The 17,877-nt window shown below is 44.5% G+C and overlaps 2 protein-coding genes across 9 annotated transcripts in view; one reads left to right on the top strand and one right to left on the bottom strand.

The window, feature by feature from the left end:
• C4H7orf57 (chromosome 4 C7orf57 homolog) overlaps positions 1 to 1,634 on the bottom strand; it is a 29,077-nt gene extending 27,443 nt beyond the window's left edge. For 3 of the 4 annotated variants that reach the window (XR_015163264.1, XR_015163265.1, XM_086398592.1), the window contains exons 1-2: positions 1,352 to 1,487; positions 965 to 1,126 (exon numbers count right to left, since the gene is read on the bottom strand). Coding sequence is in view for 2 of the 4 variants with exons in the window: in XM_086398592.1 (XP_086254718.1) it covers positions 965 to 1,019 (55 nt within the window). In the remaining 2 variants the exon portion in view is untranslated. Of the gene's footprint in view, positions 1 to 964; positions 1,127 to 1,351 lie in introns of all 4 variants that reach the window. The other variant, XM_086398593.1, reaches the window with a different exon arrangement.
• The window catches only part of SUN3 (Sad1 and UNC84 domain containing 3), a 45,167-nt gene continuing 28,827 nt past the window's right edge, over positions 1,538 to 17,877 (top strand). For 2 of the 5 annotated variants that reach the window (XM_086398590.1, XM_086398586.1), the window contains exons 1-3: positions 1,570 to 1,765; positions 3,547 to 3,666; positions 12,596 to 12,657. Coding sequence is in view for 3 of the 5 variants with exons in the window: in XM_086398586.1 (XP_086254712.1) it covers positions 3,659 to 3,666; positions 12,596 to 12,657 (70 nt within the window). In the remaining 2 variants the exon portion in view is untranslated. Of the gene's footprint in view, positions 1,766 to 3,546; positions 3,667 to 7,278; positions 7,550 to 12,595; positions 12,658 to 17,877 lie in introns of those variants that run through there. The other 3 variants (XM_086398587.1, XM_086398588.1, XM_086398591.1) reach the window with 3 other exon arrangements.

Raw genomic sequence — 17,877 nt, 5'->3', positions numbered from 1 at the left:
TTTTGAAACTCTAAGCCTCAGGTTTCTCATCTGCAGACCAGAGCTAACAACCCCTCAGCAGGTTGTCCTGAAGTTCAATGTCAGTGTGACAGTGTTTAGCACACAGGGGAGGCTACGCAGTAGGGCGCTGAGACACCAGAAAACCAGGCTGAGAGCCCACAGTGGAGACTGGGACCCAGGCCTCCTGTGCCCCTTCCCCTCCATTCCAGCACAGCCACAGCCTCATCAGTAGCGGCCACAGTAGAGCTCTGGGCAAGAAGCACGGGGACCCTGTGAAGGCCACACTCGGGCCCCGCTGCCTGCAGTCCAACCCCTACCCCGCCTCTTCCAACAGAGCTTCAGGGCCCTCTTCTCCATCCTCCTACTCCAGCCCTTCACGAGATGTGGAAGAATAACAACAAAGTCAAAATCAGACCACAGCAGCTAGGTCTTCTTCTTTCCCTTCTTCCAACTTCACAATGAGAAGCCCACTGCAGTGCCAACCTCCGCCGGAGGCTTAATTCCTGTGTTAATCCGCTTAAAGCAGGAGACAGTTACCCTGGTTGGAGTCTAAATTAGGAGCAAGAGATAGGTGATCAATGAAATACATAAGGATGCAGCTGAAAATGAAAGTGTCCAACTCAACACACGGTTACCCATACAGAGAAATTTTCAGAGATGCTATTGCTCCAAGAACTGAGTAGCTCTAACAGCAGTGGGCCGGTACCCTGGCTTTCTTTTGTTGAAAATAGGGAAACAAACGAAAAAACCCCAGAAGTCAAGTTCCCCTCTACCCCTAGATCCCCACCTTACTTTTAAGCCTACTTCCACCCAGGGGCACAGGGGCAGTGTGTAGCTTTCTTTGATGGTACCCCGTGTTAGTCCTGTCCCCTCCCCACCGCCTTCTCCACACACGCATGCAGAATACAGGTGAGCCTGTCCAGTAGCAGAACAAAGGCAGATCTCCTCTCCTCTGGTCACTCACCGCAGGGAGCGTAGCGGCTCGCGGCCCCATGCAGCTCCTTGCTGGTATTCCTCATGCCCTGAGACACGCTGGGCCGGGTGTTCACGGGTGAGCCAGGAACCGTTGCCGGGACTGAGCTGCAGAGGCTGGGTCCGCACCCCTACTCGGTCCGTCCTCCTCCACCTGACAGGTATGCAGGAGTCTCACCATTCAGGTAGTGCGCGCATGCCCAGGCAAGCCATCAACAGGGGCGCGTCCAGCCAAGGTATATGCATCATGGGCACACACGCAGAGTAGCCAGCAGGAGACAGCAGGTTCCGAAGTCCCGCCCCGGCCCGGGGCTCCCCCATTTCAGGAGACAGGGGTCCCTCCCGGTCCCGACCCCACTGGCCGTCTGACCCCGCTCACCTGCCGACCTAGGGTCTGGGTGGGTGCCACCTGCAAAGTCTGAGACCAGTCTGTTCCCGCTGGCTGCTGAGACCAATCCCAAACTCCCAGAGAGGCGCGGAACTACAGCAACCCGCGTCGCCAGGGCAACGGCCTGGGCCAACCGGCGGCCGCGGAAGGAGCACAGGCAGCCAATCGGCGCAGTGTGAGGCCAGGCCAATCGCGTCAGGGGCATGGCTTGGGCGCCTACAGTCAACTGCCCGGGGCTTGGGGGTTGTCGAGGTGGTGGCGCCGGCTTGGCAGCGTGGCTGCTGGGGCGTGCCAGCCTCAGAGTTCTCCTGGTGAGACCTCCGCCCACCTGACGTCCTGGAAAACCCAACAGCGGTTTTCTTGTCCATCTCCGATTTATTTAATACATTGTTAAAAAGAGGACGAGTAAGTACCTGGGGAAACTCAAAAGACAGCCATTTCTGCCAGTTGTGTATTAGTAGGAAAATTACTATGCACACGTCTTTCCTCATACGTTATTTTTTTCAGTATTTCTGGTTTGGAAACTTGGTTTGTAGTCCTTCTGTGATTCCACCAGCCCAGGCAGCAGTTGGAGCTAAGGTTGTCTTTTGCTAAAATAGAAAAATCACGATGTCTTAACGGTGGTCATTTGGCAACTTTAAACAAGGCGCTGCTTTTGCTACTACACAAGTTAAGCATTAGAAATCTAGCAGAAGAGAGGTGATGTAACCATTTGGTAGGGAGAAGAGAATTCTTGTGACAGGAATTTACTCTCACTGTGGGTTATCCAGCTCTCATATAATATTTTCAGGATCCTCAGCTGACCCAGTTTTGAAAGTAAGCAAGACGTCACTTTTCAATGTCAAATGTTTGTCCCATTGCAGGTAGACATGTAGACTCTCACTAAGTATAACAGGGTTTCCTGTTGCATAAGTCAGGGCATTGTTTACCCAGGGAACTGTGCGCCAAGAGAAGGTGGTTTTTTAAAATAGTGTATCCTACTGATTGAAGCCATCCTGCCTAAAGAATATCTTTCTCTCTTTCTGAGCTTGGTTAACAGACGAGAAGGAAACTTACTCACGTTGACAGCCCTTTTTACTAGCTGAAATCATGATTTGAGTTATAATGAAGAGTGATCATTCCTCAGAATAAAGTTCTGACTTTTGGAATGCGACTGAAATCACAAGTATTTGCAGATGCCAAATTAAATAAGAACGTAAATGAGCTGCTATACAAATGAAAACATGGCACAAGAAAAATCTATTGTGAAGATTTCTCTGTTTATTTGCTATACTTTAACACATATGATCTTTCTTTCATACAATAGCCCAGAGTTTTTAGAAGGATCCAGCCTTTCCTCGTATACAATCTCACTTCATGTACAGATTTAGTCAGCAGTTTATGGAGAAAAAATATTCAATTATTTGTAGATGTTTGTTTAAAGTATTATCTCTATTTTATATATGGATAAATTCTTAGAGATTTATATCTTACATAGATATTGTATATGATTATAAACTGTTTATGAGTTTTGGGGGAAGAGGAAAACATGTATTTGATTATAAATTCCAATTTTTTAACAGCCCTCGGACCCTTCCTTCTTGCCTGCTCTTGGTTTGCTCATGTTGTTGACTGAAGCTAATATTTCTAAACTCCTAAGACACATCTTCAGGCTCAAGCCCATCCTTGTTTCATCTTCCAACCCAGTATATAAATTCCTTTCCCTAAACATCATTCCCAGGAGACTCAATCCTCCATAATATGCAGCATATTCCTTAGACTACAGTTTCATAAAATGGGGGGGATTTCCAAATTTGGTGTTTTCTGTTTGATGATAATCTAATCATTTCAAGACAAATGCTTCCTTTTCGACACATTTATGTATTTCAGTATTAGGTAGCATTTTGGGTTTTCAGTCCAGTTGAAAACCGAGATTATCATCTGTGGAAACAAGATTATCATCTGTGGTTGGCACAGAATGAGACAGGATTTCTTTGTGTCCTTATCAGCATCTCCCCTCCATTATGTGTTAAAGTGATAATGATCTTTCTCTTTGGTAGAAAAACTTCACATTTTACAATAAATTTAAACAGATTACCTTTCTTAAGATGTAACAGTAAAATGTTTTGGAAAAGAGACAGAGTAAAAAAATATATGAAAGTAACAGAACAGTTTAAATCGTTTTAATTTAAATTCCTATAATGCAGGAGTTGGTGATGGACAGGGAGGCCTGGCGTGCTGCGATTCATGGGGTCGCAAAGAGTCGGACACGACTGAGCGACTGAACTGAACTGAACTGAATGCAACAATTTATATATAATGCTAAGGTAATTGTATTAGTTTTGAAGAAATACTTCATATTTTAAAAATAGTAAGGCCATTTATCATGTATGATTTATTATTGAAAAAGCTAAGTTATTACAGGCTATCAGAAACCAATGTTTTTTTAATTTTTGGGGCCATGCCACTTGGCTTTCAGGAGGAACTCCCTGGACCAGGGGTCGAACCCACAGCCTGTGCAGTGGAAGTGCAGCCTTAGTCACTGGAACGTTAGGGATGTCCTGGACATCTGTCTCTGTGTGCTGCCTGCATTCACTGCCAGGCCTACTGTATGAGACAACTCCCAGTTTTTTCTGCCAGTTACAATGGGTTTGATCACTGGTGGGAGAACTAAGATCACAAGTGGAGCAACTGAGCCTACATGCTGCAACTGCTGACCTGTAGACCTGCACGGTGTGATGAAGGTCCTGCATGCTGTGACCAAGACCAGCCAAATAGATAAATAAATATTTTTTAAAATAAACAGTTACAAATAGGTTGGGGTCTTCTGCCAAATACAAGCTTTGGGGTTGTGGTCTCAGTTCAGTTCAGTTCAGTCACTCAGTCGTGTCCGACTCTTTGCGACCCCATGAATTACAACACACCAGGCCTCCCTGTCCATCACCAACTCCCAAACTCATGTCCATCGAGTCGGTGACGTCATCCAGCCATCTCATCCTCTTTTGTCCCCTTCTCCTCCTGCCCCCAATCCCTCCCAGCATCAGAGTCTTTTCCAATGAGTCAACTCTTCGCATAAGGTGGCCAAAGTATTGGAATTTCAGCTTTAGCATCAGTCCTTCCAATGAACACCCAGGACTGATCTCCTTCAGAATGGACTGGTTGGATCTCCTTGCAGTCCAAGGGACTCTCAAGAGTCTTCTCCAATACCACAGTTCAAAAGCATCAATTCTTCGACGCTCAGCTTTCTTCACAGTCCAACTCTCACATCCATATATGACTACTGGAAAAACCATAGCCTTGACTAGATGGACCTTTGCTGGCAAAGTAATGTCTCTGCTTTTGAATATGCTATCTAGGTTGGTCATAACTTTCCTTCCAAGGTCTCAAGTACCTCCTATTTCCAAACTTATAATGGCAGTAGATGAAATGCAAATAGAAAATAATTTACAACTCTGGAAGTCATGGGAGGCCAATAAACACAGAGGATCAGAGACGAACAAGAGTGAAAATAGGAAACTCTTCACTCAAAATAAGTCTGCCGTGCACAACCCTAAGTCACTGTAGAAATAAGCCATGGAAAGATGGTGACTCATCAGAAAATGAGTAATCTCCAGGCAGATTTTATTTTTAATTCAGTTGCTTGAAAATGACTTTTAAAATAAGTACATACTTAAAGAAATAACTATACACTTCAAGACATAAATGAGGGCTTCCCTGGTGGTTCAGTGGTTGGCAGACCACCTGTCAATGCAGGGGACACGGATTTGACCCCTGGTCTGGGAGTATCCCACATGCAAGCGAAGCAACTAAGCTTGTGCGCCCCAACTGCTGAGCGCAAGTGCCACAGCTGCTGGGGTCCATGGGCCTTGGAGCCCATGCTGTACAGCAGGAGAAGCCACTGCAATGAGAGGCCCACACACTGTATCTGGAGAGTGGCCACCCCCAACCCCGGCTCCTGGCAACGAGAGAAAGCCCACGCACAGCAACGAAGACCCAGCATGGCCAAAAATAAATAAAAATTTAAAAAACAAAGACCTAAGTGAAAGAATGATAATGAATTTAAAAATACGTTTCCAAGCAAAAGAAACAAAGCAAAAACAGGTAAACAAGAAAAGCAGAACCCAGGAGAATGTGGGTCTTAACCACGTGGGGAAAAAAGCTCAAACTCACTCATCAGAATGCAAAAAGAAACTCTCCTGAGGTACCGTTTTTACAAAGGTATTCAATTGGCAAAGATTAAAAGGTTGATAATATACCATGTTGGTGAATAAGAGGAAAATATCATAAATTCCAGTGGAAACTTAGTTGGCAGAGCCTCTGGAGAGGACAAAGGCAACATTTATCAAAATGACAGACACGGAGAGACATGGACTCAGCAGTTCGTATGATTTTTTTCCTCCAAAAAGGAGAAAAGATTAAAAACCATGATCACAATGTGGTACATTGGTGAAACTGAAGAACATCAAAGATGAACAGAAAACCTTGAAAACGACCAAAGGGAAAAGAAAAACCAAGTTGCCACACAGTCTGTCACACAAAAAAGGAATAAGGAGAGATGAAGATTAGGCAGGATTTTTATCCCCAACAGCCAAGTCCAAGACTATGGAATAGCATCTTCAAAGGACTCAGAGGAAAATAACTGTCAGCCTGTAGTTTTATGCCCCAAGTAAGCATGCTCATCATTCCAGCAATTCCATTCCGGAGGTTCACCCAGGGAAGCCCTTGTGGTGTGCACGGGACAAAGGCAGGCATTGAACTTTGATCGTGTTGCTAAAAAACCAAAAGCAAATGATAAAAGACTGGGAAAGTGAATTGTGATGTGTTGCCTGCCATTCCAGTAAAGAAGGAATGCTGCCCGACCATCAGGCCATCGGTCACTGCCGACAGGACTCACAGTGGAGAAAAGCAGGATGCTAGCCCTGTAGAGTTAAGGTCTATGTCAAAGGCATGATTTCAGTGAGCCCAGACTCTTGTATCTTCCCATTAATGGAGAAGCATTAATCCATTAGTTCAGATGTGTGATTAGCAGTCATCTTTCGATATTCTACTGCATGTGAGTCTGTTTGATTTTCAGCAAAATCCCCTATATATCTTAGCTCCTTCCTTACCTCTTCGGGACAGTTCCTCAGAGCTACCTGAGAAATTTTGTGTTGGTCTAGTCCTCAGGGCATTTGAGCTCAGTCACTTCAGTCGTGGATGATTTTTTGCAACCCTGTGGACTGTAGCCTGCCACTCTCCTCTGTCCATGGCATTCTCCAGGCAAGAATACTGGAGCATGTTGCCATGCCCTCCTCCAGGGGATCTTCCGGACCCAGAGATCAAACCCATTTCTCCTGTGTCTCCAGCATTTCAGGCTGATTCTTTACCACTGAGCCACTGGGAAAGCCCAGCCCTTAATAAGGCCACTGAAAAAAACTTAACTTTCAGATTGTGAATTTGTCTGTCATCGACAGATATATGTGTGATAAAATACTATACAGCAGTTAAAATGAGTAATCTGAAGTGAGTATTTCTCAAGACCAGTAATCTAAGATATCTGAGAGTAGCTTATCATTTGAATTCACAGCGTGAAAACATTTATGGATACATATTTATGTGGTAAAATAACAAAAACGTTTTGTATATCAATTTTCATTTTTCTGCAGGAAAGAAAGGAAGATCCCAGAACATGATATTATGTTCGTGATATTTAATTTTTTGAAAAAGTATTGAAGCAAGCACAGTGAAACAGAGATTTCTTGTGGCAGAAGCGTGGGGCCTGGGGGACCCTGGCGTTTCGCGGTGTGTCTGGGAGCCGCTGCCGTGATGCCTTGTGATACACACTCGGGCTGGGTGCTGGCTGGTGGGGAGGCCGCGTGCCCCCTTTCTGGGCGTCCAGCCATTGTGATGTGTCACAGAAGGTGATGCAACAGAAGAGCTGGGGTGCCTCCTCCAGGGTTAGTTCACTCACAGTTTCCCCCTCGAAGGAGAAACAGCCGAGAAGGAAGAAGGCAAAACCCCAAGCCAATCCCAAACCATTTTGTATCACCTCATGTTTTCCATCAAGTAGCAAAGAGGCTGCCAGCAATCAGCTACTCGGCTGGGGGAGATGAGTGGGAGACCCAACTCGAGGGGGAGCTCCAGGCTCTTCAGGGCTCCCTCTGAGGACGCCAGCAGCGGCTCTAGTGGGAGCGCTGTGCTCCCACAGCAGGAAAACCCCGACGCCAGCGGGTACGTAACTGCAGGGTGATCTCCTTAAGATTTGATAGTGTACATGTCATGTATCACGTGTGCTCGTCCCCCTGGAAAATAACCTGCCTTTATAGAGAGAACCTCTGAAGATTTCTCTGGATCCCAGTACTTTCTGACCTGTTGTCTCCTTCTGTGGTAGGGGTTAATTACAGCAAGTGGGAGGGAAGATGTCCCGGAGGTGGGCATGGCAACCCACTCTAGTATTCTTGCCTGGGGAATCCCCATGGACAGAGGAGCCTGGTGGGCTACAGTCCACGGGAACACAAAGAGTCAGACATGACTGAGGGACTAGGCACAGCACACACAGCAAGTGGGGGACGAAGTCTGTGGAAGAGAAGACATTCTTTTTAAAGGAATGAGTCTCACCGGCAGTGTGAAGTTATGACTGCAACCTGCAGCCTCATTGGTCGATCATTTGTCAGTGGCCTCCTGCTCAGTCTCTGCCAGGTGCAAGGTCCAGCACCATGCTTTGCAAGTCTTTACATGCAGGGCGCTTGTTACATCCCTGGGTGAGAACTAACTACACGGGCTGTTAGTGGGTGTACGTTTTGAGCTAACAACTGTGCCTCCTCTAACTGGAAGAAGGGGAAATAGCAGGAAATCTTGGACCACTTGGATGGCCCCAAAACCCAAGCCTCATCAACTTTGCCCTTGAAGGCACTGCCTGCTGGTAAAAGAAAACAGAGAGTAATGAAATAACCACCCCACGGATAACAGCTAAGGTTTAATGAAAAAGCTTAGTGAACCTTTGGTTAATGTTCATTTAAGCCAGTCCCTTGGGAGGGTCTTATGACCTTTGAGTAACTCTCTTTAGACAGTGGATCCCTCATGTGACCAGTGAGATGTGAAGGATGGTGATTTCAAGATTTCGTGTCCCTTCAGAGGAGACTTTTGGGACGACCTTCTTCTCTGTTGCTTTTAGCACATGTCTACAACAAACCAAGACAGTGTATTAAAAAGCAGAGATACCACTTTACCAACGAAGCCCATATAGTCAAAGCTATGTGTTGAAGCAGTCTAAGCTGGGATTGGAAAAGGATTTCCAGACAGAGTATTGCAGAAAGGAGAGTTTATTAAGAACAAAGAACAGAGATAATGTGGGCACTGCAAGCGCAGCGGGTCAACCTCCTGGCAGACCAGGGACGGTTGACAGTTTTTGTGGGTTAATAGCCAATTTTTATAGCCTCAAGGCAAAGAAAATTCCTACAGGAAAGCTGACACTAGTTGATTGGTTGGGCATCTTTACCTAATTGGGAATCAGGAAGCTTGTTAGTGATTATTAGGGGGCTTTTGGCAACGGTTACAAAGGGGCTTAGTCAGCTTCAGAGGTGACCTTGATTCTGGGCTCTGCTTCTGTGGTTTTGGTGCAAAGCCTCCCAGCTATGGCCTGGGGGACAGGACTCAACACTATGATTTTTCCACTAGTCATGTACAGATGTGAGTGTTGGACCATAGAGAAGGCCAAGTGCTGAAGAATTGGTGTTTTCAAACTGTGGTGCTGGAGAAGTCTCTTGAGAGCCCCTTGGACTGCAAGATCAGACTACTCAATCCTAAAAGAAATCAACCCTGAATATTCATTGGAGGGACTGATGCTGAAGCTGAAGCTCCAATACTTTGCCTACCTGATGTGATGTGAGGAGCCAACTCATTGGAAAAGACCCTGATGCTGGGAAAGATTGAAGGCAGGAGAAGAAGGGAACAACAGAGGATGAGATGGTTGGATGGCATCACTGACTCAATGGACATGAGTTTGAGCAAACTCTGGGAGATGAAGAAGGACAGGAAATCCTGGCGTGCTGCAGTTCATGGAGTCACAGAGTCAGACACAACTTAGCGACTGAACAACAATAACAATAACACATTGGACAGACAATGGGCACTATTGCTTTCTGTAAGTGGATGAGCTACTTAGAGATTCTGTACTGGGTGAAATTAGGTGGCTTGTGCTTCAGTTCAGTCACTCAGTCATGTCCGACTCTTTGTGACCCCATGAACCACAGCACACCAGGCCTCCCTGTCCATCACCAACTCCTGGAGTCCACCCAAACCCATGTCCATTGAGTCGGTGATGCCATCCAACCATCTTATCCTCTGTCGTCCCCTTCTCCTCCTACCCTCAATCTTTCCCAGGATCAGGGTCTTTTCAAATGAGTCAGCTCTTCACATCAGGTGGCCAAAGTATTGGAGTTTTAGCTTCAACATCAGTCCTTCTAATGAACATCCATGACTGATCTCCTTTAGGATGGACTGGTTGGATCTCCTTGCAGTCCAAGGGACTCTCAAGAGTCTTCTCCAACACCACAATTCAAAAGCTTCAATTCTTCAGCGCTCAGCTTTCTTCACAGTCCAACTCTAACATCCACACATGACCACTGGAAAAACCATAGCCTTGACTAGATGGACCTTTGTTGACAAAGTAACGTCTCTGCTTTTTAAAATGCTATCTAGGTTGGTCATAACTTTCCTTCCAAGGAGTAAGCGTCTGTTAATTTCATGGTTGCAATCACCATCTGCAGTGATTTTGGAGCCCCTAAAAAGAAAGTCTGTCACTGTTTCCACTGTTTCCCCATCCATTTGCCATGAAGTGATGGGACCAGATGCCATGATCTTTGTTTTCTGAATGTTGAGCTTTAAGCCAACTTTTTCACTCCTCTTTCACCTTCATCAAGAGGCTCTTTAGTTCTTCTTCACTTTCTGCCATAAGGGTGATATCATCTACATATCTGAGGTTATTGATATTTCTCCTGGCAATCTTGATTCCAGCTTGTGCTTCCTCCAGCCCAGAATTTCTCATGATGTACTCTGCATATAAGTTAAATAAACAGGGTGACAATATACAGCCTTGACGAACTCCTTTTCCTATTTGGAACCAGTCTGTTGTTCCATGTCCAGTTCTAACTGTTGCTTCCTGACCTGCATACAAATTTCTCAAGAGGCAGATCATGTGGTCTGGTATTCCCATCTCTTTCAGAATTTTCTACAGTTTATTGTGATCCACACAATCAAAGGCTTTGGCATAGTCAGTAAAGCAGAAATAGATGTTTTTCTGGAACTCTCTTGCTTTTTTCGTTGATCCAGTGGATGTTGGCAATTTGATCTCTGGTTCCTCTGCCTTTTCTAAAACCAGCTTGAACATCTGGAAGTTCAAAGTTCACGTATTGCTGAAGCCCAGCTTGGAGAATTTTAAGCATCACTTTACTAGCGTGTGAGATGAGTGCAGTTGTGCGGAAGTTTGAGAATTCTTTGGCATTGCCTTTCTTTGGGATTGGAATGAAAACTGACCTTTTCCAGTCCTGTGGCCACTGCTGAGTTGTTCAAATGTGCTGGCATATTGAGTACAGCACTTTCACAGCATCATCTTTCAGGATATGAAATAGCTCAACTGGAATTCCATCACCTCCACTAGCTTTGTTCGTAATGATACTTCCTAACAAAATTTGCCCCCCACCATGCAATAAAACTTTCTCTGCTCCAAACTCCACCTTTCTGTATGGTCTGGCCTCACTGTGTGACCAGCACAGTCGGTGACAGCTTCACCCCCTTTTCTGAGCTGTGACTCAGTGCTTCTCCTGCTACATCAAGGTGCCTTCTGTAATTAATGAATGACTCATCATCAACTGGTTTTTATATGTTTTAAATAGAAATTTCAATTTGCTGTCTTAGAGTACTTTGTCCCAAAGCTCCTAGCCTTCTGTTTCAGTGAGATTAGTCTATTTTAGCCATTTTCTTTTTTTTTTTTTTCTCCTTTAAAAAAAAAATCTTTAAAGTTGGATGTGGAAAGGTCACTGCAATCACTTTGTGAAACTCTTTGGAAAGATCTGCTGAGACCGGATATGCACAAACCCAGCAATTTCTGGCCCAACAGAGCAGGACCCCATGGTGCTTGTCCCAACGCCCCTTGTCCTCCACCTGCCTTTTGTCTGTGGAAAACTTGAGTCAAAGAATAAGTTTAATCAGGGAAATGAGAAATACAGAAACAAAGGAAAATGAAGGAGACCAGATAATAATAATGTAGTCATTAAGCATAGTCAAGGACCTTTTAGTTCCTAATATTCTGAGCCATATCGTGTGAGCTGTCTTATAGATATTGAAACCTCAGATAGAAGGAGTTAACTGCATAATGACCAGACTTTCCAAGGTGAACCCACAACTTAAACTGCCGAAATTCTGAGAACTGACCTCAAAGACATGGGGAAAAATGGACCCTGAAATTGAAGATTAACTGTACCTAAAAGAATCAGGATGATGCTGGTCAGACCATCCGTGACCAATCTGAAGACAGCTGTGGGAGCTGACTGTGCTGTTTCTGCATGGAGCCGCCTCCTGTCTACAAAAGCTCTTGTCCCACTGGTTGCCAGTGGGAGGGTGGAGTTGGCCTTTGGATCCACTGAGCTGTGCCATGATCTGTGCTTTTTTCTTTATGTATGTTATATTTCAATAAAAAGTGAGGGAAAGGGTTAGGATTGCTTTAGAGAATTTTATCAGAATTTTGTGTTCATTGACATAGTTCTTTGGACTTCCCAGCTGGCTCAGCGGTAAATAATCAGCCTGCCAGAGCAGGAGACACAGTTTCGATCCCTGGGCGGGGAAGATCCCCTGGAGTAGGAAATGGCAACCCATTTCAGTATTCTTGCCTGGAGAATTCCATAGACAGAGGAGCCTCGTGGACTCAGTCCAGACTCTTTTTTTCTTTTTTCTTCTGGACTGATGATACATTGCAGACCTCTAGGATAACCTCCTTTGCTTTCTTCTTCATAAGCATTTGTAGGCATAAAAACCTGCAACAACAGGGCAGTAATATGTGTGAAAGAGAGGGCTGTGTATGGTGTATATATGTGTGAATATGTATATATACCACTCTGAGTACTGTTTTCACTCAGTTTCACAGTGGATTAGGAACTAAATTAACTCACATGCTCAGCCTAGTCATGTCTGTTGACTTGGTTGTAGAGGTTAAAGTTCAAATTAAAGGTTAAGAGTGGTGTATTGCTAAATTCTTTTTGCTGTTATTTTTCTTCTTTTTAGGTTAACTCGATCATGGAAGGCTGTCATGGGTATGGTGTTTATACTGACCTTACTTCTTCTAGGTGAGTCTTACTAAGCAACGATCCTTGAAGCCATTTCACAGGGTGTGTGTGTGATGAGAGAGCTGGCAGGGGAATGACTCACATTTGCAATAAATGCCCCAGAAACCTGGAAGTGACTGAATGCTCTTGAACCATTCCTTCCCCCCGCTCAATATTTATTTATGAATCTGTTTGGCAGCATCAGATCTTAGTTGCGGCATGAAGAGTCTTCATTGCGTCATGCAGGGTCTTCCTTGTGGCTTGTGGGCTCAGTGGTTGCAGCACTCAGGTTCTCTTGTAAAAGTGATCTGGGTTTCTTTGTTGAAAACTTAGTGAGAACTTTATTTCTCTTAGAGTTGTTACCAGATCTAAGCTCGTTCTGTTTGACAAGAACAGGTCGATAAATCGGGAGGCAGGGTATCAAGGCAAGAAACAGAGACTTCATTCAGAAAGCTGGGCATCCGAGAAGATGGTGGATGAGAGTCCTGGAGTACTATGTTATGGGGTCTGGATGCCAGTTTCTTTTACAAAACAGAGGAGGAGGAGGAGGAAAGGAAGTAAAGTAAAAAGACCATGAAGCGAAAGTGTAAGTCACTCAGTCCTGCAGTGCCGAGTAGTAGTAGTAGTGGTAGTGTTAGTCACTCAGTCGTGTCCGACTCTGAGACCCCATGGACTGTAGCCCACCAGGTTCCTCTGTCCATAGAATTCTCCAGGCAAGAATACTGGATGGGTTGCCAATCCCTTCTTTCTCCAGGGGATCTTCCCAACCCAGGGATTGAATCCAGGTCTCCTGCATTGCAGTCTACTCCAGTATTCGTGCCTGGAGAATCCCATGGACAGAGGAGACCCGTAGGCCACAGTCCATGGGGTTGCAAAGAGTTGAACACAACTGAGCGACTAACACTACTGAGCGACTAACACTACCATTACTCCTGCTTTAAAGGCAAATTCTTTACCATCTGAGCCATCTGGGAAATCAAAAGGCCATAAGTGTTGCAAAATACCTCCTGGTTTGGCCATCCTCAGGGAAGGGATGCATTCATTTCTTTTTCCTGCTGTCATTCACAAGTGGGCAGGGTCAGAATGTCTCCCAGTGAGCTGAACAAAGACACTTTAGTTTAACATTCATGCAGTAGGGAAGGGTTCCCCAAGGCAAGCCATTATGTATAGACAATATCTTTTTAATGGACAAAAGCCGTGGGAAGCAATGATTAAAGTAAAAGAAACAGATCCAATATGGAGTCAGATTTTTTTCTTCCCTGTTACTAATCATGGTTCAAAATAAGAGAAGTTGCTTTGAAGTTAGGAATCCTTGATATTTTTATTGCAAACACATAGAATTGATCTTTTCTAAATCTGGGCGACTTATCTTGAAGGATTTTGACAACCAGAGACTGACTCATCATGGGGTTCTTGAAGAAATGCTAGAACACATGCTTTGCCATTTTCTGGCTGTAAATATCACACACCATGAATCCTAGTACAATGAGGAATTGTTCTGTGGTACGCGGACACCTTGAATTGCAGAGTGTCCAGGGAAGTCAGAGTTTCACCCAGCTATCGCCACAAAATGCCGTTTTACGCAGCAACGGGGGCTGTTCAGTTGGGCTTGCACGTGGATACCTGGACTGAGGGCTCTCTGAAGTCTGTGCCAGCCTTCCGTCAGCTGCATCTTAGTGCCCTGAGCACCCATCCCATCTCAGCAGACCTCTAAACTTCATCTTGAAGTTTCCAGTTCTACTGAGAACTGCACGCTGTCTGGCTCTGTTGCTTCCATCTGTCTGGTCTTCACCTCTGCTGATTTCAGCCTGTGAGCTTCAGCAGCCCTCCCCCGACCCCGTGGCTGTTGCTGGCTCCTGACTCACGAGCCCTCTGCCCTTGAGACTTCCCACAGCCCTACCCCAGCCCTGTGTCCAGTGACGCACGCCTGCTCTTCTGAGGCTCCACCGCCCTGCCTGTGTCAGGAACACGCCCTGTGAACAGTAGAATTGTTTGTGCTCAGAATTTTCCTTATTTTGGAAACGAATGCCCTATATCCCTTAGACATTTTTCTTTTGATGATTTTTGTTGATGTGGACCATTTTTAAAGTCTTTATTGAATTTGTTACAATATTGCTTCTGTTTTACTTTTTTTTTTTTTTTTTTTTTGGTTGAGAGGCATGTGGGATCTTATTTTCCAACCAGGGACTGAATCTGCAATCCCTTCATTGGAAGGGGAGGTTTTAACCACCGGCCTGCCAGCAAAGTCTCTGCTTTGACATCTTTTAAGATTGAAATATATACATCTTCTTAGTGCGTACAAACTGCTTCTTTGTCTTTCCCCACTCAGGTTCGATCCCTGGGTTGGGAAGATCCCCTGGAGAAGGCAATGGCACCCCACTCCAGTACTCTTGCCTGGAGAATCCCATGGACGGAGGAGCCTGGTAGGCTACAGTCCATGGGATCACAAAGAGTCGGACACGACTGAGCGACTTCACTTTCACTTTTCACTTTCACTGTAAGGTTACTCATTTGCCCACAAAAGTGCCAGATCCTTTTTAGCCACCACTGACGTGTTAATGATTTCAATGGAATTAAACTGAACTTGCATCCATTTTTATTTGCTAGGGTGAAATCCACATAATATAAAACGAACCATTTTGACATGAACAACTCAGTGGAATTTAGTGCATTCACAATGTTGTGCAAGTACTACTTCTATTTCCAAAATATTTTCATCAATGCCAAAAGAAATCCCACACTCTTAGTCAATCCGCAGCCCCACCCCACCCCCACCCTCTGGCAACAACCACCAATAATATGCTTTCTATTTCTAAGGACACACGTGTTCTGAATGTGTCATATAAATGGAATCATACCATGTATGGCCATTTTCGTTGGGCTTCTTTCACTAAGCTCATGTTCTTGAGGCTCATCCCTATTGTAGATGGATCATTCCTTTTTGTAGCTGAATAACATTGCAATGTATGGATAGACCACAGTTTGTTTATCCATTCAGCTATGGATGAACATCCAGTGTGTCCACCCTTTGGGTGTTGTGTATAGAACATGTGTGTACACGTATTTGTTTCAGTCAGTTTAGTCGCTCTGTTGTATGCGACTCTTTGCAACCCCATGAACCACAGCACGCCAGGCCTCCCTGTCCATCACCAACTGCCAGAGTCCACCCAAACTCATGTCCATCAAGGTGGTGATACCATCCAACAATCTCCTCCTGCCCTCAATATTTCCCAGCATTAGGGTCTTTACAAATGAGTCAGCTCTTCGCATCATGTGGCCAAAGTATTGGAGTTTCAGCCTCAGCATCAGTCCTTCCAATGAATATTCAGGACTGATCTCCTTTAGGATGGACTGGTTGGATCTCCTTGCAGTCCAAGGGACTCTCAAGAGTCTTCTCCAATACCACAGTTCAAAAGCATCAATTCTTCAGTGCTCAGCTTTCTTTATAGTACAACTCTCACATCTATACATGACCACTGGAAAAACCATAGCCTTGACTAGATGGACCTTTGTTGGCAAAGTGATGTCTCTGCTTTTTTAATATGCTGTCTAGGTTGGTCATAACTTTCCTTCCAAGGAGTAAGCGTCTTTTAATTTCATGGCTGCAGCCACCATCTGCAGTGATTTTGGAGCCTCCAAAAATAAAGTCAGCCACTGTTTCTATGGTTTCCCCATCTATTTGCCATGAAGTGACGGGACCAGATGCCATGATCTTCGTTTTCTGAATGTTGAGCTTTAAGCCAACTTTTTCACTCTCCTCTTTCACTTTCATCCAGAGGCTCTTTAGTTCTTCTTCACTTTCTGCCATAAGGATGGTGTCATCTCCATATCTGAGGTTATTGATATTTCTCCTGGCAATCTTGATTCCAGCTTGTGCTTCATCCAGCCCAGTGTTTCTCATGATGTGCTCTGCATATAAGTTAAATAAGCAGGGTGACAATATACAGCCTAGATGTACTCCTTTTCCTATTTGGAACATGTCTGTTGTTCCGTGTCCAGTTCTAATCGTTGCTTCCTGACTTGCATACAGGCTTCTCAAGAGGCAGGTCAGGTGGTCTGGTATTCCCATCTCTTTCAGAATTTTCCACAGTTTATTGTGATCCACACTGTCAAAGACTTTGGCATAGTCAATAAAGCAGAAGTAAATGTTTTTCTGGAACTCTCTTGCTTTTTTGATGATTGAACAGATGTTGGCAATTTGATCTCTGGTTCCTCTGCCTTTTCTAAATCCAGCTTGAACATCTGGAAGTTCACCATTTACGTATTGCTGAAGCCTATGTTGGAGAATTTTGAGCATTGCTTTACTAGCGTGTGAGATGAGTGCAATTGTGCAGTAGTTTGAGCATTCTTTGGCGTTGCCTTTCTTTGGGATTGGAATGAAAACTGATCTTTTCCAGTCCTGTGGCCACTACTGAGTTGTCCAAATTTGCTGGGATATTGAGTGCAGCACTTTCACAGCATCATCGTTCAGGATTTGTAATAGCTCAACTGGAATTCCATCACCTCCACTAGCTTTGTTTGTAGTGATGCTTTCTAAGGCCCACTTGACTTCACATTCTAGGATGTCTGGCTCTAGGTGAGTGATCACAGCATCGTGATTATCTGAGTTGTGAAGATCTTTTTGTACAGTTCTGTGTATTCTTGCCACCTCTTCTTAATATCTTCTGCTTCTGTAAGGTCCATACCATTTCTGTCCTTTATTGAGCCTATCTTTGCATGAAATGTTCCCTTGGTATCTCTTAATTTTCTTGACAAGATCTCTAGTCTTTCCCGTTCTATTGTTTTCCTCTATTTCTTTGCATTGATCACTGAGGGAGGCTTTCTTATTTCTTCTTGCTATTCTTTGGAACTCTACATTCAAATGGATATATCTTTCCTTTTTTCCTTTGCTTTTCACTTCTCTTCTTTTCACAGCTATTTGTAAGGCCTCCTCAGACAGCCATTTTGCTTTTTTGCATTTCTTTTTCTTGGGGATGTTCTTGATTCCTGTCTCCTGTACAATGTCACGAACCTCACTCCATAGTTCATCAGTCACTCTATCAGGTCTAGTTCCTTAAATCTATTTCTCACTTCCACTGTATAGTCATAAGGGATTTGATTTAGGTCATACCTGAATAGTCTAGTGGTTTTCCCCACTTTCTTCAATATCAGTCTGAATTTGGCAATAAGGAGTTCGTGATCTGAGCCACAGTCAGCTCCCAGTCTTATTTTTGCTGGCTGTATAGAGCTTCTCCATTTTTG

The sequence above is a fragment of the Bos grunniens genome, chromosome 4, assembly GCF_055505025.1.
Source record: "Bos grunniens cultivar Pamir isolate PY7600 chromosome 4, Bosgru_T2T1.0, whole genome shotgun sequence".
Classification (NCBI taxonomy): Eukaryota; Metazoa; Chordata; class Mammalia; order Artiodactyla; family Bovidae; genus Bos; species Bos grunniens.
This window is presented reverse-complemented; position numbering and strand designations above follow the sequence as displayed.